The sequence below is a fragment of the Chaetodon trifascialis genome, chromosome 14, assembly GCF_039877785.1.
Source record: "Chaetodon trifascialis isolate fChaTrf1 chromosome 14, fChaTrf1.hap1, whole genome shotgun sequence".
Lineage (NCBI taxonomy): Eukaryota > Metazoa > Chordata > Actinopteri > Chaetodontiformes > Chaetodontidae > Chaetodon > Chaetodon trifascialis.
This window is the reverse complement of record NC_092069.1, coordinates 27,517,093-27,536,294: the sequence shown is the minus strand read 5'-3', so window position 1 is coordinate 27,536,294 and position 19,202 is coordinate 27,517,093. Positions and strand designations below refer to the sequence as shown.

Here is a 19,202-nt window from a genome sequence, read left to right as displayed (position 1 = left end):
TTTTGTTATTCTCTTCCAAATGATCCACTGACCAACCGACTTTCTATGTTTCATAGCCACTTGAAGCCCTTAGGTAATTATCTCCATCTGCAGCCAGACGATAATTTCATAAATAAATATAAACGAATGACAGGAAGCGGAAACACACTGACAGCCGGTTGGAAAACCTGGAAACGGGATTTATTCTTCCATTTAAAATCTTATAGTCTTCCACGCTGTAGTGTGTGTGTGTGTATGTGTGTGTGTGTGTGTGTGTGTGTGTGTGTGTGTGTGTGTGTGTGTGTGTGTGTGTGTGTGTGTGTGTGCTCATTTCTATATTTCTACTTACATTTGTATTCACCAGTAAATTTTACATATGGAACAATAGGCACATTCAACATATAAATCTCAACTCTGTGAAAACAATTAATGGCTAATGGTTTTATTTTAGTGCGCATTTAACACGCTGGTCACTTTATTTCACAGGTACGCAAAACATTCATGTTTGATTTTTTTTTGTTTGTTTGTTTGAAATATTTCAATGTGTTTTTGTCTAAATAGGAATTTTCTTTTATGAAATGGCCCAAGCATTTTCGTTCATATTAAGAAAATAACTAACATGAGAATATTTAATATTAAAGTTGTGGGTCCGGTCCGTTGGAGAATCCGGTCCGGGAAGTCCGTCCCCCCGCTCCTGGTGACGGCTAAGCTAGGCTAGTACAAAACGCCCACAGCTATCCGTTACCTGCTCCCGTTATCACCGCTCCCGTGAATGTCGTCTTTCATCCCAGCGGAGCGTTTTATTCACCAGTACACACAGGTTTTATAACAAAGTATTTATTCGGTGATATCGATCGACGATCAGGTTGATTTCATCCACCTACTGGCCCCGATCTGAGCTAAGCTAAGAGTTAGCCTCACAGCCAAAATGGCCGACAACGAGGATGACAGCGGTTCGACCAGAACAATAACAGCCGCGGAGCCGCTGGGGTCCGCGGCCGCTCAGTGCACCCAGCACGGGGAGAATGTACCGACAGTGGCCGTCGACCAAAGCAGTCAGCCTAGTGAGGGTCCACAGACAGTGTCCGGTGCAGAGACGAGCCAGCCCGGGGACAGTTTACCCGCAGGGTCCGGTGCTCAGCTGGCGGACTTCTTACAGAACTGCCCAGAGGAACAGAGCATCCTGATGGGCACAGAGTTCACCGGCCTGGGCCCGGACCTGGTCAACACCACCATCATCTACGTGCAGCCGGACGGCAGCCTGGTGGAAGGTTCTGGATTGACGGCCGAAGAGCAGCAGGCTCTGCTGGACCAGCTCACCAAGCAGCAGATAGTTCAGGTGTCCGACACCGAGGCCGCCCAGCTGCTCCAGCAGAGCCAGCTCGTCAAAAGCATCCCCGTCCACAATACAGCCCTGGACCCGAATCAGCTGCAGCAGGTCATCAACCAGGTCACCAAGTCTCAGCAGCAGCTCAATGTCCAGGTCCCCCAGCAGGTCGTAAAGCAGCAGGTTCAGGTCCCCCATCTGGGTGTGAAGCAGCAGAAGCAGGTTCAGAGCCCTCAGCAGAGCGTAAAGACCACCACCCTGAACAACGCCTCCCAGCAGCTGAAGAGTGTCGCTCAGCAGTTTGCCATGCAGACCGGCAGCTCGGTCCAGGTGGTCCAGAAGAAGGTGAGTCAAATGTAGAGCCTGGTGATCTCTCCCCAGGTTTGGTTCATCTGGTCTACTCACTGGTCTGCTGATCTGCTCTGCCGTTAGATCAGGAAAAAACTCATTCGTCAGGTTCCACTTAAAGCAGTGATTCCCAACCTGAGGGTCCAGACCCGGACCCCACAGAAGCTCGGAGCCTAAATCCTGGAGGTCAGGGGATGACTAGCAAACCTTTTCAGACTTTTCTCTGTTTTTTCACGTGACCTGCTGGACAATTCAATCTCTTTGAGCCTCTGAAAATAATTAAGATAAAACGAGGAAAAAAAATCACTACAAACAGCAAACAATATGTTGAATATGGTGAAGGTCAGAGGTCAGAGTGCTGGAAAGCACTGATTAATCTGCTGTTTTCTCTATTCATCATTTGTTTTGAAAATGGCAAAAGATCACTTTTAAAAAGTCTTCCCAGAGTCTACAGTGATGTCCCCAAATATTTTGCTGTTTGATCAAAACTCCAAGATATTCAGCTTACAACAACTGGTCTCATCCCAAAAGCCTCAAATAGGATGTTTGGCATTTTTTCACTATGTTTGCCTGAAAAATGACAGAAAAGTTGCTGATTAGTGTTCTGTCGAATTGATTATTCAGCTAATTGTTTCAGCATGTAGGTCCGTGGTGGAGAAGACGGACTCTCATCTGGGGCCCATTGAAAAGCTGCATCTGAAAACAGCTGCTGCGCCGCTTTCATTGTGTGAAAAACATGCAACGTGAACGCCTGAGCTAATTTCATGTGTCTTTGGTGGATCAGACGTCAGTCTGACCTCAAGTGTTAATGCATACAAGGAGCACTCAGGACTGACTGAGGACAGGTTGTTGAAAGCATCTTGAGGGTTGAGACTCATTCTGGCCAGATGTTGAAAAGGTGTGTGTAATACTTGGCTTAGTGTCAGAAGGCAGTGGTAGCATTCACTGATGTTGTCTGTCTTCTTCAAGTGTTTTTGTCAGTTACCAAATGACTTCAGGTACATCAGCACCTGCCTCTGAACTGGGGGAGGATTGACCCAGAAGATGAAGGATTGTATCATTGGTGATGAAGAAGGTCGCAGCTCTGTGACTGAGTGTGACTCTCTTAAATCTCATCTCTCTTCTCTGATCCCGACTCTTGATAAGTAGGCATGGGGCCTATCTGAAGACTGAAACCTCTGTGACGTAAACAGATCGATCCAGATTAGTGTGCAGCTCATCGCAGAGACTTATACTGTATTCTCTAATCAGTACTTCATAAATCATATTTATCATTTGGAACTCTTCAAAATCATTTATGAAACAGATTCAACAAGTGTTCAACAAGGTCCATTTAGGATCTGATCACATGACCTTTTTTTTAAGAAACGAGGTGTCATGCTCAGATCCTGATCTCTTCATCATGAAGTATGTCACATGCTCAATCATCTGGTTGTCTCTCCTTTTAGTCAGATCCCGTCAGGATCCAGATACAGGTTCCGCCCAAACAGGAAGTAAAGCCTGGCTCCGCCCCCCATCAGAAGAATGTAGCCGTCAATCACCCGCAGGTGAAGCTGTCAGCCAATGGCAGCGTGAGCAGTGGTCAGATCATCCACATCCAGCCTGTGGTTGGCCAGCAGGGTCAGCAGTTCTTCCTGCAGCAGCGCCCGGGTGACCCCCCCATCCAGCTTCTTCTGCAGAGCCCCGCCCCCGTTGTCGGATCTCTGCTCCCATTGGTCCACAAGGTCACAGGTCACACAACATCAGCTAGCACCGCCTCCAGTTCGGCTCTGAAACCTGCAGTCTCCCCAATGAGAATTAATAACCCCTCCTCTGTTAAGACTCCATCCCCCTCCATCGTCAAGACCCCACCCACCTCTGCTGCTAAAACCATTAGCATCCCGCTAATTAAAACCGCCACCAATGGCATGACTACAGCCACCAGAAACAATCCTGTTAAACCGTCTGCAGTCATCACGACAGTCCCAGTACAGCCGGCCACACCTGCTGCTGCCCGACCCACCACAATAGCCCCGCCCCCCACAGCGCTGTCCCCTGTGGCCCCACCCCCAGCACTGAAGGACAGAGACAGGGAGAAAGAGAAGGAGAAGAAGGTGAAGAAGAGAGAAAAGAAGGCGATGAAGGTCCAGACCAGATCTGGCCGAGTCTCCAGACCACCGAAGTATAAAGCCAAAGACTATAAATTCATAAAGACGGAGGACCTGGCCGACAGTCACCAGTCCGACTCTGACGACTACTCCGACATGAGCGTGGAGGAGGAGGAGGGCGCCAGGAAAGACGGTCCCGTGCCTGGAGCCTCCCCCTCCATCACCTACAGCCACAAGTCCCGGTCCCACTGCTGCCAGACCTGCGACAAGGCTTACATTGGTCCTGGAGGCCTGAACCGGCACTACAAGCTCAACCCGACCCACGGGGAGCCCGATCTGCCCAGCAACCCACCCAGGAACGCGCCACGCCCTCTCAGAGATGACAGCCAATCACAGCAGATGGCAGCAGGAGGTGTCAGAGAGGAAGAGGAGGAAGATAAGAAGGAGGACAAACCTGCTGCCATGGCAACAAGAGTAAGAGACCCATCCAGCAGTCAGAGCTCAGATGTGGACGGAGGATCGACCACTAGCTGCACACAGGTTGATAACTGTGCAGTTCATTATTTAACGAGCAGGTAACTCTTGTCTGACTGGTCCGTTCCCAACTGCTTTATCTTCTGTCTGTTTTCAGGTGGAAGGAGGTCCAGCAGCAGCCGTAGGACTCAGGGGCCTCCATTCTCGGGGCCCCGGCCGGCCCAGAGGACGTGGAAGGGGCAGGGGAAGGGGCCGAGGGCGGGGTCGATCACTGGGACCGCCCCCTAAGGTGAGATCACTTCAGACTGGTTTCAACTGGTTCTTTATTGAACACTTTTAATTCAACAGTTTTATGGTAAATCACTGGAGAAACTGGTGTGAATGCTGGATGTTGAAGAGCTGGGCTGCTGGTTTCCATTCGTGTGGAGCTGAAGGAGAACAAAGATGGCTAGTGTGGTTCAGGTTATGTGTGAACGGAGAGAACTGAAGGTTGAATTAACCTCCGAGTGTCTGGAAGATGTGGAACTTTCTCAGGGCTCTACTGAGTTGAGTTGAGGCTTAAAGTATGAACGAGACATGAAATATGCCTGAAAAGTGAAACGTCTGGGATCTGAACGTGTATGTGTGTGTGTGGGGGGGGTTAGAGTGCACGTGTATGTGTGTGTGGGGGGGTGAGAGTGTGTGTGAGAGAGAGTGCATGTGTGTGCATGAGTGTGTGCTGCTGGCCTTTTGTATAATTTCAGTGGCCTTCAGAGATGCTCGTCGTCGTTGTCGTTGTTGTCATCTTCATTGTTGTCGTCATCGTTATTGTTGTCCTTGCTGTTGTTGTCGTCATCATCGTTGTTGTTGTTGTTGTCCTCCTCCTCGTTGTTGTTGTCCTCATTGTTGTCATTGTTGTAATTGTCGTCATCTTCATCGCCGTTGTTGTTGTTGTTGTCATCGTCGTTGTCCTCGTCGTCGTTGTCGTCACTGTTGTTGCCGTCATCATCATCCTCGTTGTTGTTGTCCTTGCTGTTGTTGTCGTCGTCATCATCTTTGTTGTTGTAGTCATTTTCATCCTCGTCGTTGTTGTCGTCATTGTTGTGTTGTCGTCTTCATCATCATCCTCGTTGTTGTTGTCCTTGCTGTTGTCTTCGTCATCATCATCGTTGTTGTTGTTGTCGTCATTGTTCGCCGCCCTTGGACTTGTGTATTTGGCGAGCATGGACTCAGTAGCCCGGCCTTCCTGGCTCGTTTACAGTGCTGTCCGTGCTGTTTGAATACAACTGATCAGGATGAACCATCACGACTCATTTGTGTCAATAAAAACCCCACAGCCCTCGACGTTGGACAGTCAGCTACAGTAAAGCTGATGTTAGCTAGCATTAGCATTAGCATTAGCATTAGCTTTAGCGTTAGATGGGAGACCTTGCTGAGCACTGTGGGAAATTTGTGTGCTCAGTGTGAAAATGTGAGAGCAGAGCAGATAATGAACGTGGCCGTTTCCCTCCTCCTGAAACTCGTGCTCTCCAGCGGTGTGGAGTCAGCGCAGCAGTTGGTCGATTTCCTTCAGCCTGTTAGCTTCCATAGTTTCGTGTTTCTGCAAACAGCACAAACGCTCCTGCATTCGGATGTAAAAATGATGTATGTGGGGTGCAAATAGTGGGAGTGCCAGCACGTTTAAAAGACGATTTTTAGATGATTTAGAGCTCCTCTTCACTCTGCCCACCCCATACACACTGATGTAAACATCTGTAAAGGGCTGAAAATTGCAGGAAATTAAAACTGTAGTTGTATGAAAAGTATGAATGACATGAAAATGTGTGTTAATGTTAATGTGGTAAATGGAGTTTCTGACTGAAAGCATGAGTGAATAAGTAGTCGAAAATACATGAAAAAGTGTGAAAATGTGAATTTTGAATATTTCGTCTATTGTTTTCAAAATAGACAAAATTTTCCAAATGTTGGAATATTTCAGAAAGTATGAAAGGCATGAATGGGGAAAGCAACATTAATAATGTCCTAATTCATCTGAATATTTTGATGTTTGAATGGTGTTTGAATGGTGGAGTAAAGCTGCGAAAAAAGCCGGAGAAGACACTTTGTGTGAGGAAGATGCTTCCAGCAGTCACATAAACAAGAACAACACGTTGATAACTGCAGCCTCAGACCTGAACGCTTCATTCTCCGCCTGCTGTTCTTCTTCACGGCTTTTACTCGGGTAAATAATTGGTTAATCCCAACGGGCAACTCTCTCAGGTGACGGTGAGCCTCGTCAGTAGGCGAGGCCGTCGTGGCCGACCTCCGAAGCTTGCCGTCACCGCGGTAACCACAGAGCAGCAGGCATCGAGGAGACGAGACCGACTGCAGGAGGTAAGAGGAAGGAGGTGGAGATATGAACTTTCAAAGTAAAGTGTCTTTTAAGGCAGGATGCAGTGACCGTGATGAATGACAGACAATGTGTTTCTGTGTCACACGTGCGTCATTTACAGCTGGTGGAGCAGTGTGAGGATGAGGAGCTGATGGACATCGTTCTTCCTCGTTTGACGAAGATGTTGAGTCTGTGGGAGCTGCTGCTGGCCAAGGTACACACTTACACATCCAGTGTATTTGTGTGTATATATACAGTGGCATGCAAAAGTTCGGCCCCCCTGCACAGTCAATTCTCCGTGATCCCCCCTTTGTCAACTGTCACAGAGAGTCTTTCACTCATTTTTCCTTTCAAACTTTCTAGTTCTGTCAGATTTTAGGTCGTCCTTCATGTTGTGCTCTTCGAGGTTTATCCACAGTTTGTTGATGAAGAAGAATAAGGTTTAAGATTTAGGCCATCAACACACACGTCCTACCCATCATCAGATACTGAGGGCTGAAGGGAGACCTTGATCAGATGTGGAGGGGGAAATCCGCAGTAGTCCCAGTGGTTACAGGAGCTGTGACTGGTCTGTTTTCTTGAACATAACCTGCTCCGGAGCAGCTTAGGTGTGTGCATAAGTTACCTTGGAGATTTAGCCCTAAAGCAAACCACCATCTTGACTGTGAAATCCCAGGGTTTAACCCCAAGTCACTATGACGACCACAAATCCTGCTTCATAGTCCAGGCCTCAGGTCCTCTTCTCAGTGTTTCTTTGTCCTTCTCAGGTGTTATCCATCTCTGGATATTTCTGAGAACACAAACTATTTTGGATCATTTGGCTGTTTCAGGTGGAGCGCAGCGGTCCAGCTCGGACTCTGTTTCCAGACATTTACCGTGAGTTTGAGTCCCTGCAGACTCAGGTGAGACAGGCTGCTCAGGATTACATCGTCAGCCCTCAGGCCGGAGCTGTGCCACTGGAGGTCAGGAACATCGAGGTGAGAAGTTCTCCTGAGCTGTACTCTGTGATCTGCTGCGTTCTCTTGTACCTGGCAGGTCAGAAAACGTCCCTCTGTAGGATTCATGCAGCAGTATTCAGGTTTCCAGGTCTGTGTACTGTACTGCACTCTGTTTCAGGTTGCCAGGTCTCTGGGGATCCTGGACGAGGTGAACAAGATGAAGGTGGTTCCCGGAGCGTCTCCCAGCTCCAGTCTGACCAATAAGAATGTCCGATACATGGAGGTAAACACACTTACCAGCACAGTCAGGCGGTGAGAGAATGATCTGGTTTTGATCTGGTTCCAGTGTGTTTACCTGCACTCTGGTGTCTTTGGAGTATCTTTTTGATGTCGATGCACATGTAAACATCACAGCCTGATTTCAGAGACCTGGATCTGTTACCCGTTGTACCCTGATAGAATCCAGGACTCTGTGGCAGCTAAACACCTGATTCAGGTTCAGTTTGATTCTGTCAGAGATTCTGTTTCCCAGAATTCCAAGATGTTGCCGCCTTCAAAGAGATTTAAGATGGAGAACAGCATTCCAGTTCACCAGAATGGCATTGAGATGCCCAGAACAGGTACAGCTACTACATCTACTCCATTTGTACTGCACACTACTGAACAAGTACTGTAGTTGATGGAATCATCATGTACATTTTGAAGTGAACTGACATCTTCTTGCCTTCCCACCTTTCTTTCAAAGGTGAGCCCACTGTGACCCCTGTGACCTCCTCTCTGAAGCCCTGCTCAGTCTCTGTGTCCCCTCTGGTGATGCCAGCTGGGCCCAAACCGCTGACCACCACTGCCCCCAGGTAAGTTAATCCTGCCTCCTGTTCTGAGTGTACAGGTAGAACAGGTGACCACCTGGAGACATGTTAAAGGTGCAACAGTGTTGTTCCCTAACGTTTTGGTACGCAGTCTGTCAGTCTCTCACTGGCCCAGGTCTGAAAATATTTAATGTGGTCCCTCAGCTCCTCCGGCTCCACCACTGCTAAGATGCCCTCCACCCCGGCTCTGCCCCCTGCCACGCACGTGGAGATGACCCCAGGCGAGGACCAGGGGGAGGGGCTTCTGGAGACCAACACCCAGGTGGAGGATCTGCCTGCAAGCCAGGACCAGGTCCTGAGCACCAGTGACCTCACAGTCCAGATGAAGGAGCTGGAGAAAGCTTTTGGTTCAAGTCCTGAGACTGCTGCAGACTTAAAGACACCTGATTCCAGCACCACCCAGACATCTGTGACCAGCTCAGCCCAGAACCTGACCTCCTCACAGCTCCAGCAGAGGAACTCCTCCCAGACCGAGTCCAGCTCCTCAGACCCCTGTGAGCCCAAAGAGCTGCAGGAGGGACAGGAGATTTACATCCAGACTGAGGGGCTGACAGTCCAGCTGGCAGAGCCCGGACTAGACCGGATTGTAATCGTCAATGGGCCAGATGGGACGACCATGCACATCCAGACCCCAGAGGGAGTTCCCCTGGAAGCGGTCCAGGCGCTGCTGGGCATTGAGGCTTCTGACGGGGCCAAAGCTCCTCAGTGAACCCTGAACAGAATCCAGACTGATCTGGACTGAGCCAGACCAGGACCTGAACTGAACCACATCACTCTGACTTGGAGAGTCTTGATTTATAAGGTGCTATGGGATGCACTACCTTCAGCTGTGAGTCTTACAAATCCACATGTGAACATCTGCAAACATGTGACCAACACCTGGGCCCACAAACACCTGGACTCATAAAACATGTGGACCTACAACAATCTTAAAAAAAAGTCAGTAACCCCCTACCTGGGGGGCGGAGCATAAACACAACTGTCAGTCTGTGCGATCCGTGTCACACATTTATGACGATGCCCCCAAAGACAAACTGTACATTCTAGTTGTGGGTGTAATGTACACGGCAGCCTTTAGGGGGTGCTAACAGACTGCTGGTTTGTTGTTCAGGTGTTGGTTAGCTTGAATATGTTTCAGATTTAACACCTGTCGACAAATGGAACCTGGACAAGTGCTCCTTTAATGTTTCGCCTGCATCGCCGCAGTCGACGTGGCGTCTTGTTCTTTATCAGACTGATAGTTCAGGCAGTTTGTCTTTGTGTGTGGGGGGGGGGGGGCTGCGACAGAAAATCTGACAAATATTTCTTACTCATAAGTGTCCTGTAACAAAGAAAATGTCTTCAGAAATTCAACTGGTGGAAATGATTGAAAAATACTGACATCAGGGATGCCACAGTTTCCAATGAAAAAGTTGATTTATGCAGGTCTTCTTGTCTGATGTCCACACACAGGGTCCAGAACTGTCCACAGTGGACCAGAAACAGTTTTTTACATGAGGCGTGGACCTGGATGTCTGTAGGGTTTGTGCAAGAGGAAAGTGTGAACCCTTAGATGAGATTAGAAGTGGCTTTGTGTTCTTGTAATATTTTTGTAAGGAAAGTTTTTATCATTTCGTGTTTCAGGCGTTCCTCCTTTGATATCAGACCACTACATTTTTTCATTTTCCTTCCAGAAGCTGGTGTCTCATAGCTGTACCTGTCAGGTATAAATTTACTTCAGTGTTTTTCCAGAACTTCCTCCACTTGGATTTCGTAGAACTTTTTGGGACTTTCATGAGCAGTAACATTTGTTCCATTTTCTTCTGTCGTGTCAAATATGCCTGGACTATGAAGCTCCTGTTTAAAAACAAGTTCAAGATCTGACACCTGAAGTTTTTCCCAGTTTTCTCAACTTTCAGTCTCCTTTTGACTAAGACTGTTATCCTGAGACAAATGTATGAAACCATTTTCTGATGATCAGGACAGAACATAAAAGCAAACACATTAACTACTGATCAGCAGGAAACAGATAACCTGATCAGTAAATCCTGACCTCAGGGTAACAGGTACGACATCAAAGTATGAGCAACGTTATTAAAAGGAGATAATGGATTTGTGACTCCTTAATGTCCTCTGTGGGCTCCTGTACTCTGCAGCAATCAACAAAGTCTTATTTATCATCTCAGTTCAGCTCGTTTGATTGGTTCGTTCAGTTCTCACCTGTGATGATGTCAGCGGTGGCTCTTCAGGAGGAATGTGCTCTTCCTGTCAGTTTTTAAGGAATCTGAAGTGATTGTAAATTTGTAAAGTTTTTTTTCAGTGTTTCCATATTTGAAGTTGTTCATTTAAAATAGGAACTGAATAGTTGGCTGTTTATATGTAGATAAATATGAAAAAGTTTCAAAAAGTTGCACTATTTTATTACTTTTTATAAAACTCCACATCGAAACGTTGTCCAAACTTAAAGTGAACATTTGTACTCGTTTGGAGAATGGATGTGAAGACGGGCTGAAAGCAGTTTGGAGAACATTAAACTTTACTGATTTGTCCTGATCGAGCGCTGAACGCATCAAACACATTTCATGTTCCTCCAATAAACACGTGACAAACTCAACTCTCAGCTGTTCAATCAGGTCACATGATGGACGTTTCAGGTCCGTCGCCAGGTGACTCTTCATGTCCTCTGATGCATCTGAGTCTCGTCTCGTTACGTCTTCGGAACATTTCTAATATTGTTCAGAGTTTCTGGTTTTCTGTAACCGCTGAATGAAAACAGTTAACAGCTCACCTCGTAAAAGGTGTCTGAAAGATGGTGGAACTTTGTTTCATGGACCACATTTATGGTCCCTCTCATGACTCGGTTGTCATGGTTACATTGCATCAGGTCTTGCTGTCTCACAGCGATATTTCGGCTCTCGTACTTGTACTCGTTTGTGTTTCCTGAGCAGTGACTGTTAGCAAAAGGAAAACTGCAGTTTTTCAGAAACAAACTAACTAGTTTTAGTGTTTGTAAAACGGTTCAAAGACAAAGTCAGCAACAAATGAAATACATTTTGTACTGATTATACATTTACCTTCTGTCAGCAATAAGTCGACATTACAAACAGTCCCATCGAGTTCCAGGCTTCAGAGACAGAAACAGACCTGAAGACTAAAGATGAGACTTTCATGTGAGCTGTCAGATAATCGGAAAAATGACGCTCAATGTCTTCGCCTAAACACTCAACCTTGAAGGAAACATCACAAGCTTGTGGACAAGAAAAGACGAGCGTGGTGCTCAGAATCGGACTGCACTGACACAAGACGTGACGGGGGGGTGATGGGGGTCAGTTCCACAAACTTGTCCCTGTGAGTTCTCATCGCGGTGTTTCGTGCTGGCTGTACGAACGCGGACAACCCGTGGAAAAATATGACCCCCTAAAACCAGCTGTTAGAAAAACCATCTACTGATAAAAAGTAGGAGAATCTGGAGACGTGTGGACACGATATAAAAACTCTGTGTTCTGCTGCAGCTCTGTGGTTCATCAGTGAAGTGTCTGAACTCCACAGCAGACTGAAAAGTGCAAGAAATCCACGTTGAGGCTTCGCTCGTCCTCTCTGGTCCTCAGGGTGCTGCGTCATTGGAAACAGGGATCAACTGGCCTGGGTCACATGATCTCTAGCCTGCATCCAGATGACGATGATCACGTGACATCAGAGCGGGCGGTGTCCGGTCTCCAGCAGCATGGCCTCCAGCGTCAGTCTGGTCTGGGCGGGGACAAAGGGCTGGTGCAGCCAGCAGGACAGGTAGACCATGCAGAGATCCGCGTCGGCGGTGTGGGCGAGTTCCTGCAGGATGAGCTGCTTCAACTTCAGCTCCTGACTGAAGGACTCCAGGAAGACACGAGCTGAGTCCTCTGAAACAAGAAGAAACACATCAGACACATCCTCCTCGGAGACAAGGCGTCCGCTGACATCACACAGGTGCACTGCAGTGAACAGGTAAACTCACCAAAGTGTTTGGTGCTCCAGCTGTGAAACAGCGGAAACTTTCTTCCTTCAGGTCCAAACTGAAATTCTTCCAGATCCTGAACACCTCGCTGTGATGTCATCAGACGCTCCATCTTCGTCACCACAACAACCTGAAAACATCAGAACCAGACATGGTGACGTTCCAGTTCTGCGCTTTAAGCTGTTTCTGACTTCACGCTAACAATTTAAAGTTTGTTCTACACGTTGGTCTTTATTTGCAGTGGGTGGACCAGAAGAATGATGTAAGACGACCGCCTCAAACGTTCAACTAACATTCGAGTGTTGATTAAACCTCGCAAACAAAAAATTTCCATGACGCTTATTACTCTGCAGACAGTCAGCCACATAAAACTGGAAGACCACACACGACACGACACGACACGACACTGATTCAGGGACAGCTGTCGTTCAGCCAATCACGTTCATCTGTGGTCCGTGACATAAACTCATTAATATCTAAAGTTCAGTGTCTGTGTGTGTTTGTTTCAACATGAGTTTTGATAAAGAAGCTGAAATTTGAAGGAAATGTTTCTGACCATCGTCACGTTTATGAAGAGCCTCTCAGGGTCAAATTACGCATTGATGTGGAAATTAGAGATTAATAAAGAGTCAGGAGAAAAACATCCGGAGGAGCTCTCAGCAGAGATGCATCATGGGACAATGACACTTCCTGTATGAAGTTCTGAACTTCACAATAAAAGCAGTTGGACGTTGGATTTTCGATCTTTTTTCCACTGAATGAAAATGCAGATTAATAATCAGCATCAGGATTCATTACTAACTCGACAGTGAATAACATGACAGATTAGTCTTGAGTGGAGGATCAACACAAAGAATGACTCCAAAGCCGTGAAGCTTGAGAAGTTACTGGACAGCTTTGAACTCATCCAACATGTGGGTGAAGCCCCTCATCAGCATGGACACATGCTGGACTGATGATGACAACACTGACAACATTTCAGGGTTACAATGACCCGTTTCTGACCACCACTGTGTTTTCTGATGCCAAATTAATCTCAACAAAGACCAAAAGGAAATGTTTGGCTCAAAAGAGATTCCTTGATGAAAAGACTGAAGCAACCTTCTGTAATATTATGCGATCGTTTGAGTCTCACAGCTGACTGCTCCATAAATGACACGTTTGAACATTTCAACAACATCATGTCTTCTGCTTTAAACACTGTTGTTCCACCAAAGTTAAAAAGGTCGACGGACAGAATCTCAGTGTTCATGAGAGGAAGAGAATCTGCGCCGCTGTCGTACACAAAGAGGCCACGGCTGTCTCCAGGAAACCACTAATCAATAAAAGATCAATGCTGACAATTCTGGGAACTGTAGAATATTATTGTCCACTGTTGAGCAGCTGCTCAGTGCTGCCCCCACCTGTCCACAGGTGTCTGCGTCAAACTGAAGAACCTGCATCGTTCAATCAGAGGCAGCATGAGCTCAACAAACCCTGACAAACAGATGGAATCATGGGAAAATTCACCTGCATTAGATTAACTGAGCTCTGAAAGACTGAGAGTCCAACTCGTCCCCCTCATGTGTCCACCCTGAACCTGCAGCATTCTAAAGCAGGTGTGTAGAGAGTTTCAGGTCCTGGAGACGATAAATTCCTCTCCACAGACAGACGTCTCCACAAACAGCTGCTGTAAAACCTTCACTAAGAAACCAAGCAGACTTCAGGCCGAGATCCAACCTCGACTCGTCGCAGAGAGTCTGGATTCAGTGAAGATGAAAGACTGTCACATGTCTCAGTCTTTGCATCTCTTTCCTTTCCGCTCTTCTTGTGGTGGTGGAGATGAGATGGAGCACAAACATCATCTCTGCACCGTCTGATCTGTGGAGGCTCATCAACTCTCTTCATTCAGTGTTTGGAGAAGATTTCTCTTCCTCTTTCCTCCATTTCCTCCTCTTCTTCAGAAACTCTTCAGCCTCTCCAAAGTCCTCCTCTCTGCTCCTCACAGTTTGTCCTGAGGAGATCTCTGAAGGCCTTAGACGCTCCATGAAGAACTCTGATCTCCACCAGGATCTCGTCTGAACTGTGAGGGGAAATTCTGAGAAAACGTCGTCATTCTAAGAACTTTCTCAGCAGTGATGTTGTGACGGCGGCCATGGACCACGAGCTGTCAGTCGACGGCTGTTTACAGATATCATTGAACCTTGAACCTCAGTTAAATTAAGCTAAATGAAGCGTTACCATTTTGTCGATGACATCCTGCAGTTTGCAGCACTGATCCTGCAGCTCTGCAGCGCCACCTGTCTGCTGCGACAGAGCTGATGAATACGATGAAGGTGATGAAAAGTCGTCCACCAGCGCCGGCTGATCGCCCTGAAAACTGGAGCACAGCAAAGTGATAAAAACCACAGGAAGTGAGGTCACACACACTGATGCTAATCCTTTTTTTAAGCATTTTAACGACGATTTCCAGACATTATAAATTCAATAAATTTTCATTGCTATGCAGATGATACCCAGCTATATTTATCAATGAAGCCGGAAGAAACCAGTCAGTTAACTAGACTACAAGCATGTCTTCATGACATAAAGACCTGGATGACCTGCAATTTTCTGATGCTAAACTCAAAACTGAAGTTATAGTATTCGGCCCTAAACATCTTAGAAAGTCACTTTCTGATGACATAGCAGTTATGGATGGCATTGCGCTGGCCTCCAGCACCACTGTAAAGAATCTGGGAGTTATCTTTGACCAAGACATGTCCTTTCACTCCCATGTAAAACAAATTTCAAGGACTGCCTTTTTTCACCTACGTAATATCGCAAAAATCAGGCATATTTTGTCTCAAAATGATGCAGAAAAACTAGTCCATGCATTCGTAACTTCCAGGCTGGATTATTGCAATTCTTTACTATCAGGCTGCCCAAATTCGCTGCTGAATATTCTCCAGTTGCTCCAGAACGCTGCAGCACGTGTTCTGACAAAAACCAGGAAGCGAGATCATATTTCTCCAATACTCGCCGCTCTGCACTGGCTCCCTGTAAAGTTTAGAATAGAGTTTAAAATTCTCCTCCTTGGGCTGCACGGTGGCGCAGCAGGTAGTGCGCGTGCCTCACAGCAAGAAGGTTGCCGGTTCGGTCCCCAGGTGAAGTTTGCATGTTGTTCCCGTGCTGCGTGGCTTCTCTCAGGCTTCCTCCCACAGACCAAAAACATGCTCATTAGGCTGATTGGTGACTCTAAATTGCCCCTAGGTGTGAGTGTGAGTGTGAATGGTGTGTTTATGTGCCCTGCGATCGGCTGGCGACCGGTCCAGGGTGTACCCCGCCTCTCGCCCGTTGACAGCCGAGATAGGCTCTGGCCCCCCCGCGACCCCGAAAGGGATAAGCGGCATAGAAAATGGATGGATGGATGGATTCTCCTCCTTACTTACAAAGCCATAAATGGCCAGGCACCTTCTTATCTTAAAGAGCTCATAGTACCTTATTGCCCTACTCCAACACTGCGTTCCCAGAATGCATTTCTACTTATGGCTCCTAAAGTCTCAAAAAGCAGAACAGGAGTCAGAGCATTTAGCTATCAAGCTCCTCTCCTGTGGAACCATCTTCAGTCTTTGTCCGGGAGGCAGACACTGTCTCTACATTTAAGAGTCGTCTTAAAACTGTCCTCTTTGATAAAGCTTATAGTTAGGGCTGGCTCAGGCTGGTCCTGGACCAGCCCCTAGTTATGCTGCTATAGGATTAGACTGTTGGGGGACATCCAAAGATACACCGAGCTCCTCTGTCCTTCTGTCCCTCTCCATCCGCACGCTCTCATGTCCTACCACGGCGTGTTACTAACTTAGCTCCTTCCCCGGAGTCTCTGTGCTTTGTCGTCTTGCAGGTTCCCATGGACAGTGTCTGAATCTGGATTGTGGATTTCAGCTGCGTCTCCTGCCTTGGCCCTGCCTGACATCCACTGCAACTGCTACTGCTGTTATTACATCCACTGTCACTGTTACTGTGACTGCATGTCTGTCTCTCTGTCTGTGTCTGTCTGTCTGTCTGTCTGTCTCTCTGTCTGTGTCTGTCTGTCTGTCTGTCTGTCTGTCTGTCTGTCTGTCTGTCTGTCTGTCTATCTGTCTGTCTGTCTCACTCTCCCTCTCTTGCTCTTCCTCTCTCACCCAGCCGGTGGAGGCAGATGTCCGTCCACCCAGAGTCTGGTTCAGTCTGAGGTTTCTGCCTGTTAAAGGAAGTTTTTCCTCGCCGCTGTCGCCAAGTGCTGCTCATGAGGGAATTGTTGGCTCTCTGTAGATAAAGAGTTTGGTCTGTAGCAGCTCTGTATGGAAAGTGTCCTGAGACAACTTCTGTTGTGATTTGGCGCTACACAAATAAATTGAATTGAACTGAAGTATATGTCAGTGATCCACAGACAGGAAGTCTTACAGGTGAAGGTCCTGATCTGGTGAAGATCGGGGAGGAAGACAAACAAGTCAGACTCAGTTCGATGGTGAGTTGAACGGACATACTCAAAGATTTGGTTGATCCACTTCTGAGTGAGATGGAAAGTCCATGACTCTCGTCCCTGAAGTGAGAACGAGTCGCAGAATTCGATGTGACGGACGTGAACTGTTTGCTGCTGCTCTGATGCATCTGCATCATTTCTGTTGTGTCGTTCTTTAAACCGCTGAGCACGAACACACTGAACCACGCGAAGCTGCCTGATGTTCACTCACGCCCCTCGGCGTCATGTACAAACACAACAGGTGCCTTGTTACCTGAGGTGGCGTCAGCATGAGACGCACTGGACTTAAACCGTCAACCCCTCTGCACCAAAACAAGACAACACACAAAGACGTGCGGCAGGCAGCGTATCCAACATGCGGTTCATGTCGTGAAGCAACAGATTTCGGCCCTGAACGAGACCAGGCTCACCTGTTCGTCATTACAACTGAGTAAATACAAAGAGAACCTGATCTTCTCCATTTGTAATGTTTCCATTGATCAGTGAGCGCTCGCTGACCAAACGCCGCTCCTCATACGTGGTCACGTGTTGACTTTTATTGACGTTTGTTTTTTTTTGTTTATCAGTTTATTTTACTTATTCTGATTAAATGTCTTTTTTGAAACTGCACATTTTCGAGTTTCTTTTACTGCGACCTGCCACAGACACACCTGTACAACAATGATGCGGCACACCTGTCAGGTGAATGGGAGACGTACTCACCACCACATTTTCCCTGTGTGAGAAGAAGAAGCTCACAGAAAAGCTCTTCTACTTCAGCTCGTGGAAAACGGGAGCAGAAAGAATTGCATTTAGATTTTTGCAGAGTACACGTTATGGTTTATCATACTGAGGTTTTACCGTGTGTGTGTGTGTGTGTGTGTGTGTGTGTGTGTGTGTGTGTGTGTTCTTTGGTATAGAACTGGGGAAATTCAATAGTTTTAAAAAGGTTCAGCTTGTGGAAGCTGGACGTTGTTCTGTCCTGATAAAACAAACTAAAGTCTGCTGATTAAAACCAAACGATTGAAGGTGAAACTCGTTGAGCTCGTTACACAAACGTTGAGGTATTTCTACGCCAAAGTCTCGAGCATGTCCACAGGGACGTGTCTGAAGCCTGATCGGACCTGTGGGATGAAAACTGAATGAATGAAACTCACCGTGTCAGTCTCGTGTCGACGATGCTTCCTGCTGCGTTGAATCCTTCCTCGTTGAGTTTTTCCCACCTCATCATCAGGTTGTGCCAGTCGGCCGCATTGTCTTTGATCTTACGGGCACTTCCTGTCACTGCAGGACACTTCCTGTTTGTTGATGTCACTGTGTTGTCAGCGGGCTGACCTGCGAGGGGAGACGTGTTTACAATGCATCCTAACCTCCACTACACACATCCTCTTTCCTGAGTCTGTCGCTCAGCATCCACTTGATGAAGCCACAGCAGCTCAGAGCTGTGCTGTGATTGGCTGCAGTGAACGTGACGTGCAGTGACGGTTTCTCAGCACATGGGAAACACGACCAGACTGTTTATTCAAAGCCCAAGTCTGAATACCACCTCTAGAAAAATGGGGCTGGTCATGAATCATTGGACCGAGAAACTGTGACCCACTGAGCACGAGCACGAGCACGAGCACGGCCAGACCTGGTTGAGGCCAGGTGTCTGCTCACACATACATGGCACAGGTGACAGTCCGCTGCTAAGATACAGAGAAATCATCGTTCCGGAACCGGAAATATCTGTCCGGGATCAGCTGATGGACGGTTGTTCAACGCGCGGAGCCTCGTGCAGGTTTCATCTTCACATTAATGAAACTATCGATCAGTTAATCCGATACAGCCCATAGGGCTGTGGATCGATTATCAGTCATGTGATCAGTCTGCAGACATTCACTCACCTTCCATCTGATCAATAAATGCTCACGACTCACGCTGATGATCAACTTTATACTTCTTCTTCTTCTTCTTCTTCTTCTTCCTCCTCCTCTTCTTCTTCTTCTTCTTCTTCTTCTTCGGGGTTTTACGGCAGCTGGTATCCATGATGTCTCATTACTGCCACCTTCCGGTTTTATTCTCCATCTTTGTCCATTTTAAGCGGAGACACTCATGTCCTCTCAGAGTTGTCCCTCCAATCCAGTCGTCTTTAGAAAACCAAATGTCCATTTCGTCCCTTGCTCATTGTCCCCACAGTCTAAAATGCTTTTAATGTTGTCCTGTTTCCAGTAACTCTGTCGTCACTTCCTGTCTGTCTGGTATGAATTTCCTGCCTTCTAGAAGAAGCTGCTCAGCTGGTGGATGTTTTCTGTTCAGGCTGCTGAGTTCACTTCTCAGCCTGTTTAATATTTTATATATATCAATATTTCTATAGACACACACACACACACACACACACACACACACACACACACACACG

General features: G+C 47.2%; 2 protein-coding genes across 2 annotated transcripts; one reads left to right on the top strand and one right to left on the bottom strand.

Moving 5' to 3' along the window:
* Positions 1 to 661: 661 nt before the first annotated feature.
* Positions 662 to 10,962, top strand: znf839 (zinc finger protein 839). Its single transcript, XM_070979146.1, has 10 exons — positions 662 to 1,651; positions 3,103 to 4,281; positions 4,373 to 4,504; positions 6,454 to 6,567; positions 6,687 to 6,779; positions 7,396 to 7,542; positions 7,682 to 7,786; positions 8,036 to 8,123; positions 8,249 to 8,357; positions 8,517 to 10,962. Exons 1-10 carry the CDS (start codon positions 908 to 910, stop codon positions 9,079 to 9,081), a joined length of 3,276 nt encoding a protein of 1,091 aa, XP_070835247.1. The 5' UTR covers positions 662 to 907; the 3' UTR covers positions 9,082 to 10,962.
* On the bottom strand, positions 10,755 to 18,803 carry cinp (cyclin dependent kinase 2 interacting protein). Its single transcript, XM_070979147.1, has 5 exons — positions 18,688 to 18,803; positions 17,959 to 18,136; positions 14,563 to 14,701; positions 12,343 to 12,472; positions 10,755 to 12,247 (listed from the first exon to the last, which is right to left on the bottom strand). The coding sequence occupies exons 1-5, from the start codon at positions 18,692 to 18,694 to the stop codon at positions 12,045 to 12,047; spliced, it is 657 nt and encodes a 218-aa protein (XP_070835248.1). The 5' UTR covers positions 18,695 to 18,803; the 3' UTR covers positions 10,755 to 12,044.
* Positions 18,804 to 19,202: the final 399 nt, after the last annotated feature.

Coding starts and splice junctions, on each gene's coding strand:
- znf839 (XM_070979146.1), top strand. CDS start 908: ATGGCCGACAACGAGGATGACAGCGGTTCGACCAGAACAATAACAGCC. Junction 7,543..7,681: donor TGGAGGTCAGGAACATCGAG/GTGAGAAGTTCT, acceptor ACTCTGTTTCAG/GTTGCCAGGTCTCTGGGGAT. Junction 7,787..8,035: donor AGAATGTCCGATACATGGAG/GTAAACACACTT, acceptor TCTGTTTCCCAG/AATTCCAAGATGTTGCCGCC.
- cinp (XM_070979147.1), bottom strand. Junction 14,702..17,958: donor GTCGACACGAGACTGACACG/GTGAGTTTCATT, acceptor GCTGTGCTCCAG/TTTTCAGGGCGATCAGCCGG. Junction 12,473..14,562: donor AGGATGTCATCGACAAAATG/GTAACGCTTCAT, acceptor TGATGTTTTCAG/GTTGTTGTGGTGACGAAGAT.